Source organism: Homalodisca vitripennis, chromosome 6 (genome assembly GCF_021130785.1).
Source record: "Homalodisca vitripennis isolate AUS2020 chromosome 6, UT_GWSS_2.1, whole genome shotgun sequence".
Lineage (NCBI taxonomy): Eukaryota > Metazoa > Arthropoda > Insecta > Hemiptera > Cicadellidae > Homalodisca > Homalodisca vitripennis.
The window spans coordinates 142367400-142390716 of NC_060212.1; the positions used below are offsets into that span (position 1 = coordinate 142367400).

The window sequence follows — 23317 nt, forward strand, 5'->3', positions numbered from 1 at the left end:
ACATTTTTTCTGGGTGATCAGAACCCTTTTTAGATTTGTTCCTGTTGTACCAACCCAAGGCCATATCTTACATGGGTTTCAATCAAAAAAGGAGAAATAGGCGAATCTAGCTGTGTCAGTGTTACTGAGGGCTTTTATTTGATTTATCATATCATATATAAAGTAAAGGGTTAACTAGTTTTACATTTCCAACACATATAAATACCCACAGCAGTTTGAATCGACAATGCGTTCTACAGTAGTTTTATTTTTGCTGTACAGATGAGCATTGACATCTCTTGAGAATTCGGTGTGTACGAAGAGTATGCTGCTGGAACTCAATATGCTTATGTACTATATGCCAAGAGAGCTGTCACTTCTTCATGATTCGAGAAGGACCTAAGTCAACCTCTAGAGTATATATTTAGGGGAGTTTTATTCAAGGGATAGATAAATAACAACAATTTAATTTGAACATTTCCGTTTATTTCATTGAACTGTAGAGGCTGTGTTAAGTCACTAGCAGCGGCAGTGGACTTGCGTTAATGTGTTACATTTCTTGTGTTAATTAATGACAATTCTATTACCATGGAAGTAATGTCTACTCTGTACTAATTTAACATTAATTTGTAAATTTCTGTAGAAATTAAACAATTTTAGTCACTTATGCACTCAAAACAGCTTTAAGAAAAAATGTAAGTACCTATACAAATAAAATAGGAAATTCAAGTTTTAAGAGTAGAACTTTGCAAATTCAATCATTGAAGCAAAATTATGTTATTAAAATGACCAGGTTATACGTGCAAAGTAATTTAATTTATTACAGTTTATATTGTTAATTTTAAAATATTATAAATAAAAATAGTTGAATATTATAAACTAATTGGTCACTTTTGAAATGTTTTAGAAAAACGTTCTTAAAAGCTGCCGTATTACAAAAATGTTCTCAGTAAATATCTTGCAGTAAAAGCGTTACGATACCAAGTACCAAAAAAAGTTTACACTACCATAATTTTAACAGTTCTAGTTGTATCAGTGTTTAAAAGAAAAACATGTTAAAAACCATTACTTGGATACGACGTACGTTTTAAAGTAGTTAACGCTCCAAATCGAAATGAAGCCAAGCCAAAAATGAGCTCATACAAATTTGGCAGTGATTATAAAACGTTACATTACTCTTTACTAGGAAAATACTGACGTATAAGAAACCACCATGAGTATGAGTCTATTGCACTGTATTTGTCTAAGTATGAATAGATAGCATAGCTTAGGTAATAAATAGGCATACACGATATAATACACCAATAGACATTGGAATGTAGTAAACTAGAGTGCGATGCTACGCTACCAACTACCTGGCACAAAAATATGCAACTTGATCCCATAGCCTTGCCAGTGCGGTTTGGCCTTACGTTTATGGAAGAAGGGTTTTACATTCTTTTGGCAAGATTTAATAAACATAGTTAGACCACTCCTCCACTACTCATTAAAATACTGCTGTTAAACAAAAGCATTGAAAGATCACGAAACTGAAAAATTCAGCTACATTACTTGATTTGAATGTTTTTCTTCAATATTATCAAAGCATGTATTATGAGGGATTTGATTATAACTACTGGACTCATAAAATATGAGGGAACAGATGAAAGATCGGCTCTTCACAGATTTTGGGATATGATAGTTTTGACAAACAACCGATACTGTTAAGTTAAGAGCAAGCTGTAGTGAAACAATTTTGAGTTTTACCCCGTAAGAACAGGCTTAAACTTTAAACAGTTTTACATCCTTATTTTTGGACAGGAGGATATTGCAGGGTCTCAATTTAACTCTGGAAACGTTGATCAGAAATTCTAAAGTGTGCACTGACGTTTGTAGGTTTGCAGGGTTCCTTTGTAAATTTCATTAAAAAACTTTATTTTTAGTAAGAATCTGAGAATAAAGCTACACAATTTTTAGGTAAAAATACAAAAATAAATATTTTTAAAGCATATATTATATTTAATATTTGACATGTGAAAAAATATATTAAATAAAAGTATCCACATTATAATAAAATATAAGATGTTTCAAAAATCTGAAATAGCCAAATTGTAAGAAATATAGTTTGAACTCAAGAGTGTTATGGGGTTCAGAAATAAAAATGGAAATAATTTTTATATTTACAGAGAAAAGAGCTAAGTGGTCAATGTTTAGCCATTTTCAGTTACTAAGCAACACAATGAAATAACCATAATAAAATTATGCAAATTAATATGTTTATTTTTATTCTTATGAAGTTACCTGATTTAGAACAGTGAATAAGTCCAGTATATTATTTAAAAATTAACAAAAACATAAAAAATATACAACACTTCTACTTCAGACTCAACAAACTCAGTCACATCACATTCCATTAGAATGCCATGAATATCATCACTTGATCTACAAGGATCACCCATTTTAAGTATTATGATCAACAGTGTATGATAAAGCTTTGATCAATTTGAATAAAAAAATATCTGAACAAAAAACAAAATGGTTTGCTTAAAAAAACAAAAATTTCACAGAGATAAAAATTCACTGAGATTAACATCAAAACCACACAGATTGTGATCTAGAAACAGGATAAAAGAAAATCAAAGACATCTAAACATTAAAAATAACTCTTAGACTTTTGATTGATGTATAATTTAAAGATCTTTGATTGTTAATAGTGCTTTTAATGCTAAAATACGAATCAACACTTTCGGTATCAGTCACACTTTGGAAGTTACGCGATTGATACCAAATAGGTCAGTTGACGCTTTCAGGGTTAAAGATGTCATTGATGCACAACCCAACGCTTTTTAGTTTTCCTTGAAAGAGTATAGTTTTTTGAGTGTTCACACAATATAAAGTACAGGGAACTTTTATATTTTTTTCTGAAAAAGAACATTTTAAAAGCCCTAATAAGGGTCTAGATGCATATTAAGCACATGCTTAAAATTAAACATTCCAATTATTCTATGACAAAAAATAAGGACTTTAAAGGGTCTAAGGAGTTTAACATTGCTCTTATTGGGGTAAAATCAAGATGGCACCAGTGCAACTAGCTCATAAAAAGAGGTATTGGTAAGAATCAATATGATGATGTAATTCAGGCTCCTCATATTTTGGTAGGTGAATCTACCGATGGAGACCAATATTTTTAAACGAATCAATAAAATGGAATCAATAAACAGCATGCATCGTTGGTTTCACAATGTATTTAAATAACCAGATCAGGGCATATAAACTGTAAAATGAATTTTACAGCACTCATCCTATGCGAATCAGCTGTGCAGTGTAAAATGGAGGAGGGGGAATTCGGAACATTTTCAATCCATTAGTTGAGAGATTTACAGATTTATTTTTTACGTTAAATGCAGTACGAGTTTTGGACTGAAAGAAAAGGATAGTGACACTGATAGGAAAAAAGTGATCAAGCACATGTGCAATATTTTAATGAAAATACTCAAGTGGAAGTTGTTCACTTCAATTTTAGTGAAGACACAAAAATAAAGTTGTAAGGTAATTTTAATAAAAATGTCTAGTTTTAATTTTTTTAAATGTAACAGATACTGTGAAATTATGACCTAGCTTCCGTAAAAATGGTAACACAAAATTTTAACAAAATTGATAAAGCATATTTTTGTGCCGCGACGATTAATGTAGACCACCTATACATCTTGAACATTTTCCCTCATACATATACAAAGTATCAATGTAAATTTAGCAAAATAGTTCCATGTAAAACATTACAAAAACGAGAACAACAACAACAACTTATACTCACGGGTACTTCCTCTACAACTTCACAGTTTAACTCGGTGTAATCTTACCTTCCACTTACTGAACTAAGAATCAACATTCAGAAATGTTACAAATATTTAATAAATAAATAAGACAGCTGCCATCTCACAACAGTTAAGTACGTCTTGTCGGCTTCACCGATCTATATACAATGCCGTATCCTATTTGTACACAGGTAATTTACAACCATAAGGAATGTACATACTAATCTACACATCACGGTTAATAATGTAACGTACATAGTTCGTGGTCAGTCTTATTAATATCTTTACAATATATATCTAGGGAATCGTTCGTCTTTTTCAACAACATGAGCCACTTTTTAAATAGCTTCAGTATCAAAGTAATCTACAAGATTAGAAACCAAGGTTTAATTAAAAACAAAACAAACAAAACTTTAAAATGTACAACTAAAAATAGTCAACAAAACGTCACGTATCATTTTATTTTACACAAATTTCATTTCAGTAATGGTTAAAATTTAATATAATTAATACTGCAGACTAAAACTAAAATATCACAAATAAATCAAATAAAACTAAATCATCAAATAAAAAGTCAACCATATGCTTAAGACTGTATTCGAATTGCACCTTTCTGGGTAACATTTTTTAATCAGTGAATGGAAACATTACAAACAAGTAATTTAATTTAAATAGTGCTTATTCAATTTTAAACTTTTAACATTACAATGGCATTTTTTAACAATGAAATATTTGGTACAACATATTATTAAATAATTAATTTTTTTAAAGACGTTAATTTACATTGCTTAAATTACGTTGGCTTCATTTTATATTGTTTCCATTCAAACACCAGGATGAAAATCATTCTCCTTATTCTCATAGAGAATTCGTATTACAACACTAATAATCCAAATATAATAAATAAAAATCCAAATAACATCTTAGAATTTTATCTTATTTTTTGATCTTATTTTAGTTTAGGACATATTAATATTTGACATATACGCTAATTACTTATGTATTTAATGTTGTGTAAGCCAAGGGCGGATCCAACAAGGATTTTCGGAGGAAGCCATCTTGGTTTTAGTTTACAATTATCTTTACTGTAACCGGTGATTTTACATTTAGATACAACAAAAAGTAAAATATTGAGATAGAAATTTAATCATTTGAAGATTACTTCAATAAGTTAAATTATTTGTTATGGTTACAATACAGGAGTAATTAAATTTGATTTATAAAAATTTCTCTTTTCAAAATCTCTGATGGGGGGGCCATGGCCCCCATGGTCCCTCCCTGGATCTGCCACTGGTGTAAGCGTATTTCATAGTTTGTTATAACAATGTTTGAATATTGTTTTTTGAAGAAATAAAGAAAAAGAAGAATGACTTCATTATGGTTGTTCATTCAAAACTTATACACTGGTGCCAATGGCAGGGCTGTATGCTTGAGAAGGCTGTGTGGGGGCAGGAGGCTCAGGGGGCTCGCACTTGTCACTCATCACAGTCAGCACCTGCTCAAACTTGGAGTGCCGATCTGCTGCTGAGACAGTAGCCCCGCGTGAGCCCCACAGGAACTTGAGGTGAAACTCTGTCCGAAACATGTCCAGTAGAAGATCATCAACCTGTGGAAAAATCAAAGGTCAGAATATTGTTGAGGAGTTGGTTCTACTTTCAGAAATAGTAGTTATCTGGACAATTGTTTTCATAAAATAGCTCCCTTTGTCAATAAACAAATGGTATTATAAAAATGTTCCAATTTTGTATCATCTAAACATATAACTCAATCTCTCTTTCTATGATTGAAATAATATTTTAGGAAGCTGAGCACCTGCTCTTTGATTGCCCTGCAATAGCAAGAGAGCGGTATGCCATCTTTGGTAGTTTGGACAGGGGGTGGTGAATTTTCCCAGGAGGACTTGATAGGTTGTTTTCGGCGGTTTGTTGAACTGCTGAAGTTGTAGACTGGTGGGCCTCATGGTGTGTTTCCGGGGTACGCAAACAGCCCTTGAGGCTTAAGTGCATGGTATTAGGCCGCCCCAAGGGAAAAAAAAAAGATTCAAAGTCTGCAAAAAGGCACTTTTTTCATTTACACAAATACATATGGATGTATTATCAGTTAATAAAATATGATACTGAAGTGTTGTAAAGGGAAAAATAATACCTCCATCACCAAGACCCTCAGGATCTATTAACCCTGAAGTCTACACAACAAGTAGTCATCTTTAGGATCTTTATAGACCTCAAGACTAAAACCTAGGAGCTAAAATTCCCATCTCAGCGAGTTTTAGCTGAGCTTCAGTCCTATGCAGGTGTCTCCACCCGATCATGGCAAATCGCTAAATGATGTTTATAACAGTCCCCCTGGACTCCCTGCAGAAACGACAAGTCTCAGACTCAGGAATACCCATGAGGTTGTTAACACATTCAGTGCGGCTGGCCCCACATGGGGGCGGCAGACCTGCGCGCGCACTACAGACGTCCCCAAATGGGGCCGCCTTGCCGCTCTACACACAAAGCCTTTGTGTAATTTAGATATTTGTTGTAGACTGTTGATTCTCTGCCGCATTTTAGTTTATGACCAACTCTTTATTGTGATCGGTTTCGTTCACGTTTACCCGTTACGGTTCTTTTTCAATAGGAGGCCGTTGTAATCTATGAGTGTTTAGTTTGTTGTTTCTGTGTATATCAACTCTGTAATTTTTTCTCTACATTATTTGTGTTTTTTTTTTATAAAAATGGTCCTGCAGTGCCAGGTACCTCTGGTGAGACTAACTTTCACTCTAGCAATGAACAATACTACGACAGTGATGGTTCTGTGGATTTCATACAAAGAGTTGTTGACGACTCTTCCTTATACAATTCATCTGCTTGTTCTGAAAGAATCAAGAATCAATGCGTGGAAAGACATCACTGTACTCGATCTGAAGAAATTTTAGGTGTTTCATTGCACACAGGCACAATAAAAATGAATCGAATCCAAGACTATTGGAAAACAGATTATTTATTTAATTTCAAGTGTTTTAGTAATTTTATGTCAAGGGACAGGTTCTTGTCCATTATGCGTTGTTTGCATTTTTGCAAAACAAACGACAATGCTCTTGACCCCGGTACTGCAAACTCCATAGAAAAAATTGAGTTAATTGTAGGTTACTTCAACGACAAAATGAGAAGTGCAGGCAGTGCACGAAACATGGCAAACGAAATGACAAAACTGCTTATCATTGTGTAACTTGCCCTGAAAAGCCTGGCATGTGCATGGGTCAGTGCTTTGAAGCTTACCATGACTCTCTGCAGTAAAAGACTGGACAGGTGGAGGTGGTGTATATATAGTGTTTATAACTAATAAGAATAGTGATAAGGCTATAATATGCGGCAGGCCGAAATTGGGGCCGAGCTTGTAACGTCAATGGTTAAAGAAAAACCAACGGAAAATATCATTTGGACAATCATCCTGGACTTTCAATGAAACAAGTAAGTGATATCAGCAGCAGAGCGCTCGTAACAACAACTTTCGACAGTACGAAACCAGCATAATATGCAGCCGGCCCCAGTAGGGGCCGAAACTTGTGCCGCCATAGTTCCAGGAAACTCGGCCGGAAACGTAAATTTAGACCTTCAATCCTGCCTTTCCACCGTACAAAGTAAATTTTTTTCTACCTAAAAATTTTTCAGCATCCGGTAACCCTAATTATGCTTTTTGCCGCAGCGAATGTGTTAATTGGATAATATCCAGTCATCAGACTAAAGCACTATTCTGATTTGTTGAGTTCAAGAATAGCTTTGCTGTCTATCGATTTGGGGGTGACAGCTTTTGCTTGTCTCAGGCCTGGAAGAGTTACTCAGTGGAGAAAGTCTCCTCAGCCACCCATTTTGTGGTGACATTCCTCACTTAACACTTAGCCAAGCCACAATTTTGTTCTGGACGTACAAGTCGAGATATTGCTCCAACTATTGCCAACCTGTTCACCATCTCATTTCCTGCAATCCCTCTCATGTCCCGGTACCACATCAGAGTGACTTTGTTGCCGGAAGCGAGAGCTTTTAATAATAATAGACAGTCCCAGACCACTCTGGGCATAAAGGTGCAGCTGCTAAGAGAGATCAGCGCAGCATGAGTGTTAGATAGGATTTATTTTAGCACCCTTCAGTTTACTAGATAAGTTGGTTCGGGCACACAGATATATTGCAGGCATTTTTACCTCAAAGACAATTGGGAAGGAGCCAACCTTTATTATCTATCAATTAATAACTATTAATGTTAAAAATACTCCTGAATGTCTATGAATACTGGCATGAACATTCTTCAAGAAAATTACAAGTTTAGGTTCCTTGCTGAGGCCAATCTGAGCCAGAACAGAATACTAAAGCAAAAACAGTTTTCTACAGAATTAACTTGCACCTTTTTGAATGGATACATGGATTTTAAGCAATTTAAAATTGACATGGGCGTTCTAGAGAACAAAGGTTAACCTAACTCAGGCAGTTACTGAACATAATTTTAGATAAGGAAGCAAAATTTCAAAGCCAAAAATCTATGCTGCACAATGGTAGTTACTATGTATGTCTTATGGATATCCAAATAGTTCTTAACTGAAATTGGCATGAACATATTATAGAACAACAGATCTATTAGTACTATCCCAGATGATTTATACTGCAAAGATATAGATTTGGGCAAAGATTAAGGAGAACATTCTATAGCATATATCATTGTAAATTACCATATTTTTTAAGTACATTGAAACCAATAGGTGAGGCCCAAATGACTAAAACTGTTATCTGTATAATTACCATGAATATCTTAGGTATCCATGGGTTTTAACCAAAATTGGCGTAGACAAATGCTTACTTTACTTTAGGCAAGTAAATTTTGATCATAGATGACATGAACATCTTACAGAAGCGCCTAATGCATGTTAACAATAGTTCGTAACAACTCTGCATGTTAACAATTCTACCTACAAATTTGAATCCTCCTGAAATTTGTTAATTACTAAGACGCCTAAGAGGTGGAGTTTTAGGTATAAATAATGTTAAACATAACTGCACTAGTCATGTATGGGTTGTATCGAAGATGCTCATTACAGATTCTAATGTGTCAGTATGAAATTTATTTTGATATAATATAATCAAGAGGTAATTAAGTGTCCCAGAGGTATTTTACTGTATTCAAAATATTATATGCTCCAGTTAATCAGGGCTTCAAAGATTTAGTATGGGCTGAGAGAGATTAGGTTCTAAGAGACCTAATGGTTCTGGTAGTTGGAGATTCAAGCAGCCGCTTTAAACACCACAAGAATTAACACGAGATAAAAGTGATTACTTGTAAGAGATCAATTTGAGATCCTCCAAATTCTGCTTTGTGAAAGACCATCGAGCAAAAGAAACAGCCAAAGAATATTGTTGATAATAATTGCTATAAAATTCAGACTATGTAGTATTAAATTATGTCCAGTTATTGCAACTTTCTTTAAAGAATTTCATCACCTTCTCTACCCTATGGATTTCTAAATTATAACAATAATTTAGCACAAACCTTTGAGTCACTCAAAACAATTTCTGCGTTGCGCCTAAGTGATGTCAACGACTCGCCAAACTTCCGCGAGGCCTCTAGATGAGCAAAGAGAGTACCAAGGCCAAAGTCAGAGGTGGATGACTCCCAGGAACTGAGGCAACTCACTTCCAGACTTGAGAGAGGCCTGCTGTTTTGACCTAACAACAAGAAAGCGTACTCTTAAAATGTATAAAGTAATCACACAAAAATATCAATTATTTCCACTTAAAGAGTTAATAATGGTTGCTGATCACTAGAATAAGTACATTCCTTCCATTACCACTGGTATTTTAGACATGTTGACCATTATTTATATATCACAAGAACCATTGTGAAGCATCACAAACACATTTTGTCATAAGTTGTTGGTAAACTTTTTTTAAACAAAAAGCTGTTCGTTCCTGTTTAAGCCTTAACAACCCAATCTTCAAAAGCTGTAGATCTGCATTGGAAACGTATCAAACCACATAAGGAAAAGCCAGTATAGGATGAGGACATGACAGGTATGGCCAATTTCAGCCCACCCTTATCAATTTTGCTGGCTGAGTGTAAGCCTGTGAATTTGTACAGGTTGGGTGTTGGAGTTTTGCTCCAGTTCACCTTCCGCTTAGGTAAATCTGATGCTGTCACAGACTTTATCCCTGGAATCTGCACTTGACTCCTGAAAACTTGGTTGCTCCACCATGCTTTGAGATCGTGTCTGAAACACTGTAGTGAATTCGAATTGCACACCTTGATGAGACATTGAGAACACCTCTTCACCTAGATTTCACCTGACTTTGTAGCAGTCTAGGTGTCTCTGATGTCAAAACAATGCATGCAGAGTTTACTTTGAGCTTCTTTGAAACTGACTTTTTCTGGATCTCTTCATATGTACATGACTCCAGGTCCAAGAGTTAAGCTGTGACAGTGTCAGATTTACCTAAGCGGAAGGTGAATTGGAGCTAAACTCAACACTCAAATTGAATCAAACCCTTCCCACCATAATTGCTCCCTCATAGGTTGTTCAGAAAAGTCGACATCTGTCTGTGTGTCTATGAGTCTATTCACTAATGGATGAACAGATTGGGGTTCAAACTTGAAATTTAGTTTTTTTGAAAAACAGTAACTACAAAATAAGTGCACTATATGTAAGAAAAATGTGCCCTTTAAAAAATTACCTTAGTAAAAAAGAATTTCAAATACAAAAAATCAGAAAAAAAATTTGTAAGTTTACAATAATTATTAAAATAGTAAAAATAATTATTCCTTTGTGTGTCAATATATTTCAAAAAAGTAATTCGTAGATATGTTATGTCTCATCATTCATAGAGTATGTTGTGAGTATAATATACAGCTTTTCATAACACAATGTTTTGCTAAAAAAACTAGTGAGTGTTTTTGTCGAATAACTAATAATAATATCAAGATACCTTAAAATGAAGTGTGGTACATAAAATAAGTCTTTCAATCAAGACATCTTGCTAAACATAGAGGATTATCCTTATGGAAGAAGAATCAAGATAGCAGTCAGTACAATTAGATTTTAAGTTCATGAATCATGTTTTCTAATATTTCAAAGCTTCGAGTCCTGTTTGATCCATCTTTTCTCGCCACTATTTCTGAACAATTTTTCTAGCTTTCTATATAATTACCCATAATTGATATTGACTTTGAAAGGTAATAGGATCCCTGTAAATTTGAGACGATTTAAATGATGTTAAATGATCACCACAGCCCAAGTTTACATATGACCCTGTCAAAATGGATACACATGTGGATGTTATTGCAAAAGCTGCCAATGGCCTGCCATTATTGCAATTATTATTTTGTAGATGTAGAAAAATATATAAATTGATCAACTAAATAATTATTAGACTAATCTTTTCTCTACTGTCCTTTTTTATTTACTGTTGACCGTAAACAATAATAGCATTTCCTACGAGCTTACCCATGATCTCCTCTATGGTCCTCTCCTGGAGCAGCACACAGGGTAGTAAGTGGGGGATGGTGGTATTGGGAGCCTGAGGGTTCGTGCACTCGTTCATGCTCTTCAGCGTGGGTCGCAGTTTTCGCCTCAAAGTTGAATGCCGAGTCCGTAAACTTCTGCCTCAACACATGCCATGTCACAGTCAACCTCTGGATCTGCGAAAAAGCGAGTTCAAGCTTTATTATAGAAACTGTACACATTTATAATATTCATGTTTTATTCTCTATCATATATACTGCAATTAAAATGCAACTCTGAAACTGATTATTGAACCTTTAACGTCTAAGATATGTAAACATAACCAAATTTACATGTTTGTAAGATTAGTTTGCAATTGGTAGAATTATGAAAAAATAACTATTTATTAGATGTTAAACATTCAATAGTCAGTTTCAGTGTTGCATTTTGATTGCATTAAAAGCTGATTGAAATAACAACTGTTGAAATACTGTCAAATTATGGGTCATTAGGTTTCCACGTGTAATACGAAACTTTCAATAAAACAGTTATTTCTAAACTGGTTTTTACAAATGAGGTATCCTTGGAAAGGAAAAGGTATTTAAAAACTTTTTTGTGTCAAAATTTTGATAAAAACAGTGGATTATTAAATATTTTGATAAAACAAAAAATTAAATGGCCATCATCTTGAAAATGTTTTTAAATACGTTTTTATTTAATAATTTCTAAAATGGACCCTTTTACCAAGTTTTGTAACAATTGTATAGTTAACAATAAAGATAAAATTTGTTTTATTAAAAAAGGCGTATCTTAGCTGCTAAACATAATGGTAATTGGAAAAAATTATTTTTCATTTTTAGATTAGAATCACACATAGAATCTGAAAATGCATAACCAGCCAACCATTTTGTTACACCCTGTATAATCGACTACTGTAACTTTTTACTGTTAGTCACTATTCTAAAATTTACAATTATTTTGTTGCAAGTATATATACACTCTACGGAACAAAATAATATTAGAAATCAGAAGAACAATAAAACTGAGTTGGAGGAAGGAAGAGCATTAGTTACACAAGGGAGCCCCAGACAGGCAGTAAAGGGTGGAACTCAGCCAAAAAGGGCCGCTTACAGGGCCCATCACATCAAATATGTTCCACTTCACATATCTCACCGGTCCTAGTGACTCCCCGAACCTCAGCTCTCAGATTATATGTTTTCTTGTAGGATACTGGACAAAAGACGATTCAATATCCAGATAATACTCTGGGGAGCAGTTAATTCTTGAAAGTTTATAAAAAGAGAAAAACTGACATGTTGATATTTTTATACATATCACATTTAAATGTTACTAAATTGTCTTGAAACTACTAGTATAGTAAAGGTGGGTTTGAATTTTTAAGAATTGTTGAAAAGGGCAGAGAGTACAATTCATAGCTATTCACTTGTACATGATGCTTCAGAATTTTCCTTGGTAACTTTTTAAGTACTTTCCTTCAGATAAAAATAGTACAAAAACTTAATACAATTAGGGTAAATACGTAACTGGGTTTTATATTAGTGAAGTCATATTTTGTTCATTTCAAAATTCATAACACAAGTTGCTGCATTTGGTGAATAGTAATTTTGTACATATGTCTTATTTCAGGATCTATGAACTATGTACAATTCAGAATCTGCATAACCAAATAATGTCATAAAAACTTAAAACAGGAAAGTATTCTGAAAAACAAAGTATTAACCAAAATAAGACAACATAGCGACTCATTTATTGAACCCATACATAAAGTGACTTAGGTAGTGTATTTTTACTGCTGCAATATAAATATAATATTTTTACAACTCAAAGGTGAATAAATGTGATTAATTGTATATATTAGTTACTTTTGTTAAAATGTTTATAATTCACCAAATGGTTTGTCTTATTTTAGGCATATTGTATGATCCTTGAATTGTTTCTTAAAAAAGTAAAAAAATCACTATCTTGGAAATTTGAACAGTTTTACAAAGGTCACCATTTGTAGACCATAACAAATGATTAGTGCGTTTTACGCTCATACTCAGTCAGACTGTAATAAGACATTAAAACATCCATACAAATTTGTAATACTATAACTTAACCATTAATAAATTATGAATTAGAATATGTAAAACACAGATGGATATACAGACAATCAGGATATCTAGTTGGCCCCAGTTGTATTTTTTTCCTTCTTCTTTCCACTTGAGTATATCCAAAAGTTTGCAAGGATAATTTAAGGAACACTGTGTATTTACCGCTCGTTCATTTGTGTTTGCAGAATATTGTTAAGCTTAAATCTTACTTCCAAAAGAAATTAATGCTATAATCCTTATCAGTAAGATACACTCTAAGTCAATATCAAGAGAATGTGCCACTCATACAGAGTCACAAAGTCAATGTCAAGATGACAAGCAACTCCAGTTGGTTTAATAAAGCCCAATTAAATACCCCTCTACTGTCATTGGTTGGACAGTAGTCTGCATAACATTGTCTAACAAATACACTTCTTGCCAATACACTACTATTCGTTGCCAAGAGATCGTAATTGACCTCAATAAAAATTGACCGTTTCCATAGCAACACCTCTTCAGACTCGAGAGCAAATGTTTAAATCACCTGCTCTAGTTGTGTTGACAGACTCAAGTGAAGAAGATGGCGTTTACTAAGTTTACTGCTTTGCAATAATTGAGTTTTAATTGACCTGAATCTTCTTCATAAAAAGTTGAAGCTTCATTACAGTTAGAAACTTTATATTCTGCATATAAATGAATGATCCAGTATTATACAAGATCATTTATTCTGACCTTTCACTTAACCTACACAAGCTATCATGTAACCTACATAAGCTACCAGATCCCTTACAGAACATATGTCAGGTTATACTTGTAAGTATGAATTTCTTTCTATACTTAATTTTGAAAATATTAATACATCTATCTTTATACAAATATTAGAAAGGATAATATTGAGTTTTATTCACCTGTTTTGAAACAGCGGCCAAAAATTGCAACAAACATAAAAGTTGCGATATAAACACACAAAAATTGTTAATTTCTTAATAACTATCATTTGATGTCCAGCATACCTTATCTCAAATTTATAAATGTTTAGTGATTAGAGTTTATTGTGATCCCAATAGGAATAAAACCCTTTGTGATAAAAAGGAATAGAATCTACTGTTTGTAAATAAAAAATGGTTGAGTGGTAAATTGTTCTAAACCTGTTGAAGTACCGTAGTGGTTATTCGCACCCTTGGAAATAAATACATAGAAAGGAATGCCAACAATAAGTTACAAAATAACAATGAATTTAATTAACTGTACAGTATCAAACATAGACCATAGTTATAACTAACTCATATGTTACAATCTGCCTCATGTTGGCATATTTGTAACTGGGTGACTTGTGTCTTAATGAATCAAAATTAATGGATCAGTATATCGTATTTAATCAACATGCCAGAATATTTTTGCGTAAACAAAAACTTAAGACCTTACATCCGGACATTTTTAACTGTCATTTTGGAACAGATAAAGAAAGCCAAATTTTGTCTTTTTAAAATATTTTCTTATAAACCTGGATATGTCTGTTCGACATGACTATTTTTCTATTAAAAAAATGTTTTAAAATCAAAGTCATTACACTATATTTTTGGAACACCTTGTAGACAAATACAAATTTAACAGAGTTTTTGGGGAATGATATGGAATGAACCATTTTAAATTTAATAAATTAGTCTTTCATAAGGCTTTTAAAGGGACGGATGGTATGGGTTACTATATATACCTTTAAATGGTAATATTATTCATATTCGTCCCAAATTAAAGGTGATTATTTTACACCAAGTAGGTTATTGTTAAATATTTGGTGTATTTTCTGTAACAATAGGTCTGAAAAAGTAGGAAGATATCAAAGTGTAAATCAAACAACCATTGTAAATGTGATTTGGTGTTAATACTCTTATGTAAAAATTCCAATACAATTTTTAACGGTTTCTCACTAAAAAGTTTAACTACGAACTAATGTTGAGATCATATATTCGAGAATATAGAAAGGCTTTGAATATTGACTCTACCTGCGGCATGCACAGTCCCAACATTATGCTTGCAAAACCAAACAGGTTTCCAAGGGCTGTTTTGGTGTCGATGGCAACTTGGATCCACTTGTTGAGTGTCTCAGCTCTTTCCCCTTCAGTGGCACAAGTCAGGATGGTGACAGCCACCAGCAGTTTCAGGCATTGCGTTCTGCAAACAATGATGTGTGAAATGGCAGAGTTGAAAGTTACAGAGCGTTTTAATGAATTTCCAACAAATTACAGTTCTCTACTAAGTTAAATTACTGTATAATGTACCTTTCAATTAGATCCATCCTGATTTGACTTCCCATCGGCAAAGCAGCCATCTCTATCCCAGACTTTACCCCCACTCCAGGTTCATTTTCCCAGGGTCTGCAAGAGTCGGTGCCGACAGTCAGTTCCAGGTCTATTCTAGTCAGATGATTGGCAAGGATCCGAGAACCAGTCTCTTGTAGCATCATTTGAATACCTTTTAGAGCTGTGGCATCAAGAGGTTTATTTTCTGAGGTGGGTAGAAGAAGAGTTTGGAAGTTTTCTAAGTCGAAGAACGTCGGGAATTCGACACTAAGTGCAGCGTCCATCAACATCGAGTCTTCCAGGGCAGAATCGTAGTCATAAGCTTTCAACGTGGTCGAGGAACAGGATGACGAGAGACACTGAGTGTGAATGTACCGGGGATTCTTTATGATCACACCACTAGGTCTCTGTGGAAGAGTTGAGCAAGGGGTTGTCGATTCTGAAGCATCTCCAGCTGCCGAGCTTTGAGCAGAATCTCCAGAGCCGTTCCCAGAATCGCTTCCAGAAGCGTGGTAAGAGACGACCCTCTGGAAAGTCCCGTGGTTGGGATAAGGTATATCTGTAAGAGAGGCACTGCCCGGCCTCGTGTCGTCTATGATATCGTTGTCGGGAACATTACTATCGGTTCGTAACAGCGAAGGAAGCCTGCTTGGTTTTGGAGGAGGTTGTTCGAGCGTTTCTGTTTCACATTCTTCATGCTTTGCGTCAGTAGAACATTCAAACCTTCTCCTCTCCAGACAAGGGCTGAGAGCCGGGTCACTGGTAACTCTAACGATTTTAGAATTTCTCGGCACGGTCGATGTACCTGAGTGGGCAACTAAAGGACCTTTTGGCGAATTTACTCCTGCACTTCTAGGTAAAGAGTGTGTTGAAAACTTATTACCATTTGTAGAAGGTTCTTGGCAAGACCTCGTCATCGGGGAATCTAAAATTACTCCATCAGCACTGTTACTCCTCTCGTCAATGGACCCGTGGGTGCTCAAAGACAACCCTTTTCCGTTCATCTCTGATGGAGTCAGTGAGTGACTTCGTTGCTTCTTGCTCGGTAATCTCGGAGGAATTTCTCGTTTTGTGCGAGGTGGCGAGTGCACCGGACTCCGGTAACTGTTATAAGTATTGAACCTCAGGGTCCCTCCGGCCGCCAGGGGGGACGAGGCGATGGGGGATATCGCAGGTGTTCCCCCACCCATCTGTTGCTGAAGCCCGTACTTGGATGCGTAAAAAGTGAGAGGGTAGAGGCGGTTACGAGGGGTCGTTATCCTGGCTCCAGAAGCCGTGGATATGGGCTTGCCACTGCCCACGTAGAAGGTAATAAGGTCCGGCACAGTGTCATAGGCATCGTCCTCAAACTGGTACTGCACCCGCTCGTACACCGTATCCGGCTGAATGACAACCTGAAAAGAAAGAACTGTTGACTATTCCATAGTTTACACATTATGATTATATGAATGGGAATTTTATTTTATGTGAACAATCCTATCTAATATATGGAAAGAACACTATTTTATTAATGTGGTTGTTTTAATTGCTGGATTTAGGAAACTCCTATATATTCAGTTTACCTTGTTGATGACAAAGTGAAGACCCTGAGTCTTGCTGCGGCAGCTGAGGACATAGTTGCCCGGCTGGGAGGCACAGTCCCTTACCAAGAAGTCTCCATTGTCCTGAAGGATCTCCTCGGCCCGAGACCTCGGTATGGCACCATGATACCAGGCATGCGACCTCAGGTCCCGCGTGTCCAAGCTCAACTCCCACTCCAAGGCTTTCCGCAGCTGAGCCGGGTCTGCCGTGGGGTCGGGCGTCGCCTCCTGCGGACACACAACACCAGTCTTGAAAATACTGAACAGTCTAAAAGATAGAACATTTTGGACTATTTCTGTTTAACTACTGGGAAAATTTTCAAAGCAGGCAAGCAAACCATTGAAATCCTACTCAATGTTCTCTGAACGTGCTTTAAAATGCAACCCCAAATTAAAACTCCTCGGACAATCTACACCAATTCTTCAAAATATGTTATCAGTTAAGTACCTGATGGTTAAGTATATCTTAAATGTTAATTTAAAATGTGTCCCATATTACACCGTAGGTGACTTATACCACTTAGATTATTAGGATTTGTAAATTAATGAAGATTCTTGGGATTAAGTTAGGTTTCAATAATAATTTTAATGAACAGTTCAAAAACTTTGTTGTTGCGGCATTATTAAGGTTGATATTTGAAGTAGCGGGGGAGAAAGTAGGTTTTGGTACCTTATCGATATTATAGAACTAGTTTGTACAACGATCCATTTAATGGTTTTCTTCAAATGTTGCACATAACAAACATACGCGTACATTTTATATATTTGCATTTCTTCTAATTTTAATAAGCAGTTTAGTATCGTATATCAAAACAATCCAGTAAGACGCTAATGCAACATTTAAACATTATTTAGTTATTCTTTGAAACATATGTTATTTGAAACATATATCAATTAAAAATACTTGAGAACTTTTCAAACAGATGCTTGATTGAAATTTATTTATCTTCAAAAACTGTTTTTAATTGTTGATATAAAACGGATGACAACGAAGAAGAAACACATTTAGTCAAATGGTGCAGGAGATGTTCCCATGGACACTAGTTATTTGAATCACCGCCTGCATCACAGAGACGCGCTTAATCTTTGTGGATATTCGAACATTAAAATCTATAAATTGACAATTTTTAGCCTCGAATTTTATTTATTTATTTTGAAAAACAACTAACCTTAAGAACATCGATGTATTCCATCAACAACTTGCAACAATGCTAAATTTTAAAATGTTCTACACTACCCTAAATATGTGCAAATTCAGGAAAGGTATGAATAACAGGGAATGTAACCCATCGCAGACACATAATTTAGTGCAGTTTACTAAGAAGGTGGCGAGGACCTTACAAATTTAGATCCGAGCATTTAAATTATTGTACATCAGCGCAAACAAAACAAGCACGACAACAAGAGGACTGATGTTTTAACATCGTATGAGAGTAACGGCATTGTAGGGTCTAGAGTTGCAGTAAGAGACAGAACCGACAAACTTGTACAGGGCGGTGGCGGAGGCGGCAAGGCAGAGGTCGTGTTGAACATCACCACACGAGAAATTATGGGAAGCGAAACTTGTGAAGGGGGGATGTATAATGGCCCTTGACTTCCGGCTTTATTCAACCCTGTACCTGAATATTCAAAATATCCGACCAAGCCGAACAAGCACTTCTTGCAGACGATAGGGAGGATCATGTAGATACCCTCATGCACCCTTATTGGCAACAGATAAGGGGTTCTGCTCGACAGAGTTGAAACCCTTGCTACTTAATGTAGCTGTAAGCGGCTCTTTCGGAAGTAATTGATATAATTTGACAGAATAGATTTTTATTCATGGTAACGACTCTTTAGCATAAATACTTTATAAGTAACCGTTTACTAACTATCTAAATGCGTTAGTTGCACGTGGTTGTGAATCGCAGTTCATCATCCACAGTCTTGGAGATCTGGTTTACATCATCAGTGAAAAAAGTAAAAAGAATTTGTACGCACAAACTGTTAAATCTCTATACTTCATGTTGCTGTAAGTGGGTGACTTTATAATACTTTATACTTATACTATGCTTTATAACTAACTTTGTTTACTAACTATCTAAATGCGTTAGTTGCACGTGGTTGTGAATCGCAGTTCATCATCCACAGTCTTGGAGATCTGGTTTACATCATCAGTGAAAAAAGTAAAAAGAATTTGTACGCACAAACTGTTAAATCTCTATACTTCATGTTGCTGTAAGTGGGTGACTTTATAATACTTTATACTTGTACTATGCTTTATAACTAACTTTGTTTACTAACTAACTAAATGCGTTAGTTGCACGTGGTTGTGAATCGCAGTTCATCATCCACAGTCTCGGAGATCTGGTTTACATCATCAGTGAAAAAAGTAAAAAGAATTTGTACGCACAAACTGTTAAATCTCTATACTTAATGTTGCTGTAAGTGGGTGACTTTATAATACTTTATACTTATACTATGCTTTATAACTAACTTTGTTTACTAACTATCTAAATGCGTTAGTTGCACGTGGTTTTTATATCACTGTTCATCATCCACAGTCTCGGAAATCGGGTTTACATAATCACTGAAAAAAGTAAAAAAAATAAATAAATAAATTGTGTGTATAAAATTGGAAAAATTTACTTATGAAGAGCTTTAAACTAATAATATTGTCTTCAAAAAGATGAAATCATGATTCCTTTCCATAAATTTTAAAATACCGATAAAACTGTTTTACTCGAATCAAAGGAAATATTATAACCTAATTTTTAATCCATATTCACGTAAATATAAAGCAAGTTAATTAGTTAGTTACAGTAGACGATGTTTAATTCATTAAGTATTAAAACAATAAAAACAGGTACAAGAATAAATTGTGCCTGCAAAAACATTATAAAATGCGAAAACCCCCATATTATAGGTTCATAATTTATTTTAATTTAATGTTCACCCATTGCAGTGAATAACGGAGTTCTAAAGGTCAACTAGAAAATAGGATAGTGGAGACTAACAATCCTCATAATGTGGCGTGAACATTTCTTAGCGCACGAAATCACAGGTCGTGCAGCATTGATTGGTCTGCCTCTCCCAAAATTGATCTGCGTATTAGATGGAAGAAGGAGGTCTCTAAGCAAAGGTCACACGGTGTACCCAGAACCAGTTTAGGAAAGTTTGTACTAAATGGTGTCCTGTAATAAAATTATTTTAATGTTCACTTCGTGTTAAATGGTCAAGCTCTGTTGTAAAACGAGAAGTATAACTATAAACATCGGTAACGACGCAGCCGTATTACTGATCATAATTCAACTAAAAAATGCGATTCGAAAATTAATGACGTGTCCAAGAACAGTTACTGTACCCGCTCTGACTTCACTTCAGTTATTTTGTTCTTGATATTGCTTCCTACTGTTCCCTAGATATAAGACAGTTCATTACTTCGATTTTATAAATAAATTAAATGGTGTCAAGTTATAACATCCTAGTAATACTATACATTTAAGGACTGTTACAAACCGATCTTAGTTGTGTTTTGACAGAAGTAGGCTTCTCAGAGCTGTTTATGTATGTATATTTTCTTGATTGGGAAAAATCAAAATGGACTATGGAACAAAAGATACTAATATCGGAGTAAATTACATTAGCCGTAAATATACGATTTGTAACGTATTTTCATGATCGTGGCAAGAAGCCAAACTGAACATTGCCGTTGGAAATCTAATTCACTCGAACGAGAAGTGCTCATTACAGGTGCAAAACCCTATGAATTTGCGTGCGAAGTCGCGGGTAACTGATAGTTAATTTTGAGGTAATATGTTTCTAGGAAGACAGAAGAAGATAAGATGATAAAATAGTACAGGAAGAGGAAAGGCTAAGCACCGTGCTCACCACATTAACTTGCAAAATGTATATTAGCGTAATTCCTGCATTTCTGGTTATTATACTTAATAGTTATATGAATAAGGTGTAATTCCAAGTTAAATTATATGACTGCGTAAGCTGTAAATTACAAAGAAGATGCTAGATCCAAAATTATAAATGCATCTTACTTCTTGTCTTGGAATACATTTAAAATGAATAGATGAATAAGTGTCCAATAGAATTCCTCTAGTGATGACTAGCAGATCACATTATTTCTGATAATAAACTCGATTTTACGCTTAGAGGGTTCCACCACCCTATAACAAGATCCTTAATCTGAGTTGTTTTGATTTGCTTTAGCCTATTCTGACTCTTTTTCAATTAGACCAGAATATATAGAGCTGTGTATCCCCAGAGAAAATATATCTCCAAACCTTTCTAAAAAATTCGTGCTTTGTAAAAGTTCCACCACCTTATGGCAACATTCTTAATACTAAGTCGATTTTGCTTGTCTTACTCTATCCTGGTACTCTTTTTCAATTATCAGAATATAGACAGCTTTTTATTCACTGATAGAGCTTCTAATATCTTTCGTCACGTGTTAATGAACACTCCACACCAGCCAAAATTTACATCAGCTAAGGTGATTTCATAATTTTCTCTACTAATTTCTGTGCTGCTGCATCATGTGCTCGATTCGTGCTCCAAGTCTTCCTCCACTCACGATGGCCTTTGTCTGAAATTCACTGACTTTCACCGTCATCGCTTTCCTCGAAATTAGCCAACATTTCTACTTGGCATCAACAGAGGAAGCCTCCACATTGCAATTGTATAATTTTTTAGTAACCGTCCCATAATCGTATTATACCCCACTGTATGAACTTAAAACTTATTAAATATTCACAAATATAAGATTCGTTTGCCACTATTCCTCGATCTTATATCTTTCTTTGCTTCTTATCTGACTCTTGAACAGTGTTAATTAAAATCTTTATTAATATATTTTCGACCATCCATAGTTTCAGTTTAACTCAACTCAAATTCTGTATACAAAAATACCAACAGAATGTCTAAAAAATACAATAAATTGGCGTTGGGTGCCAAAAGATTACTCTGCGAATTTTTAACTAATCAACATAACTGAAATAATCGTAACTATAAAATAATGAATTTACATTTCCATAATACCAAAAATGTGTGAGCTCTGTGCTAACAAAAGACGTAAATAATAACTATTATAGATATATGAGACCATAACATTAACAAAGCAAATAACACGAGAGCAAAGATACACAATAAAGGTAAAAGGATAAAGATCTCTAAATAACAAAATGGTTACAAATACGTTCCTTTCCTTTGTTATACACAATCCTTACACATGTCCTCAACAGCTTCTAAATCGGGCAAATAAGGATTAAAGAGAGACAGTTAAGAACAAAGCTTAAATCAGCGTTAAGATATAAAACATATTATTAGAAAAAGGAAGAGAAACATGTCAGATCACAAGTTTATATAGAAACATTCGATTTATTTTATATTGAAACCCATTATCGAGTACAAAAAAGACCACCTTTGAATTTGAGAAGGAAAATATTACGAAATGAAGATTGATTGATGAATGACAGATGATGACTCGAGAGGGCTCGGATTGTACATCCTAACATCATCTGTCAGTGTGATGTTATGGAGAGTAAACATCATCTGACAGCCGGCGCGACGTCTGCTGTACAAGAGCCTTCTTTGTTGATCTACTACTGATAAGAGCTGCCGAGCTCTACGTTATTTGTTAGGGTGGGCGTCAAAGCCTTGTAAACATTGGAGTCATTGATGATATTGAGTCAACGCGCACTAAATAAATATGGGTTTAATACATTAGTTGGTTAAGCAATATATAAATTCACAGTAGTTTCTTTCCAATTTTAAAGTAAAAAAATCTACAATACACCGTTAGAATATGAAATAAGTGTTATAGTTTATTACAGACAGTCATTTATTATGTCTACCCTATTTGTTAAATTTAAAACCGAATAAAACAATCGAACAATCGATATCTCGAAATATTTTAATCTCTCTTGGAGAGCGATCTTTAGTCAACAGATGTAAAATCGAATCTAAGTTAAAACAATCGGATTAGTCCTCCTCCGTAGTCTAGTGGATATAGTCACGGCTCTCTAACTGAGAGATCACGGGTTCAAATCCCGGAGAGGTCCAATCATACAAGGAATAGCAGCCACAGTGTATTAAAACAAGCCAGTATAGCCGA

The 23317-nt window shown here is 34.8% G+C and overlaps 1 protein-coding gene across 1 annotated transcript in view; it reads right to left on the reverse strand.

Annotated features, from left to right (window-relative positions):
* Window positions 1-443: 443 nt before the first annotated feature.
* The window catches only part of LOC124364963 (breast cancer anti-estrogen resistance protein 3 homolog), a 209257-nt gene continuing 186383 nt past the window's right edge, over window positions 444-23317 (reverse strand). The window contains 7 exon segments of the mRNA XM_046820816.1: window positions 444-5379; window positions 9294-9459; window positions 11238-11362; window positions 11364-11435; window positions 15335-15503; window positions 15611-17025; window positions 17194-17439. Of these exon segments, the coding sequence (XP_046676772.1) occupies window positions 5170-5379; window positions 9294-9459; window positions 11238-11362; window positions 11364-11435; window positions 15335-15503; window positions 15611-17025; window positions 17194-17439 (2403 nt within the window). The 3' untranslated portion in view covers window positions 444-5169.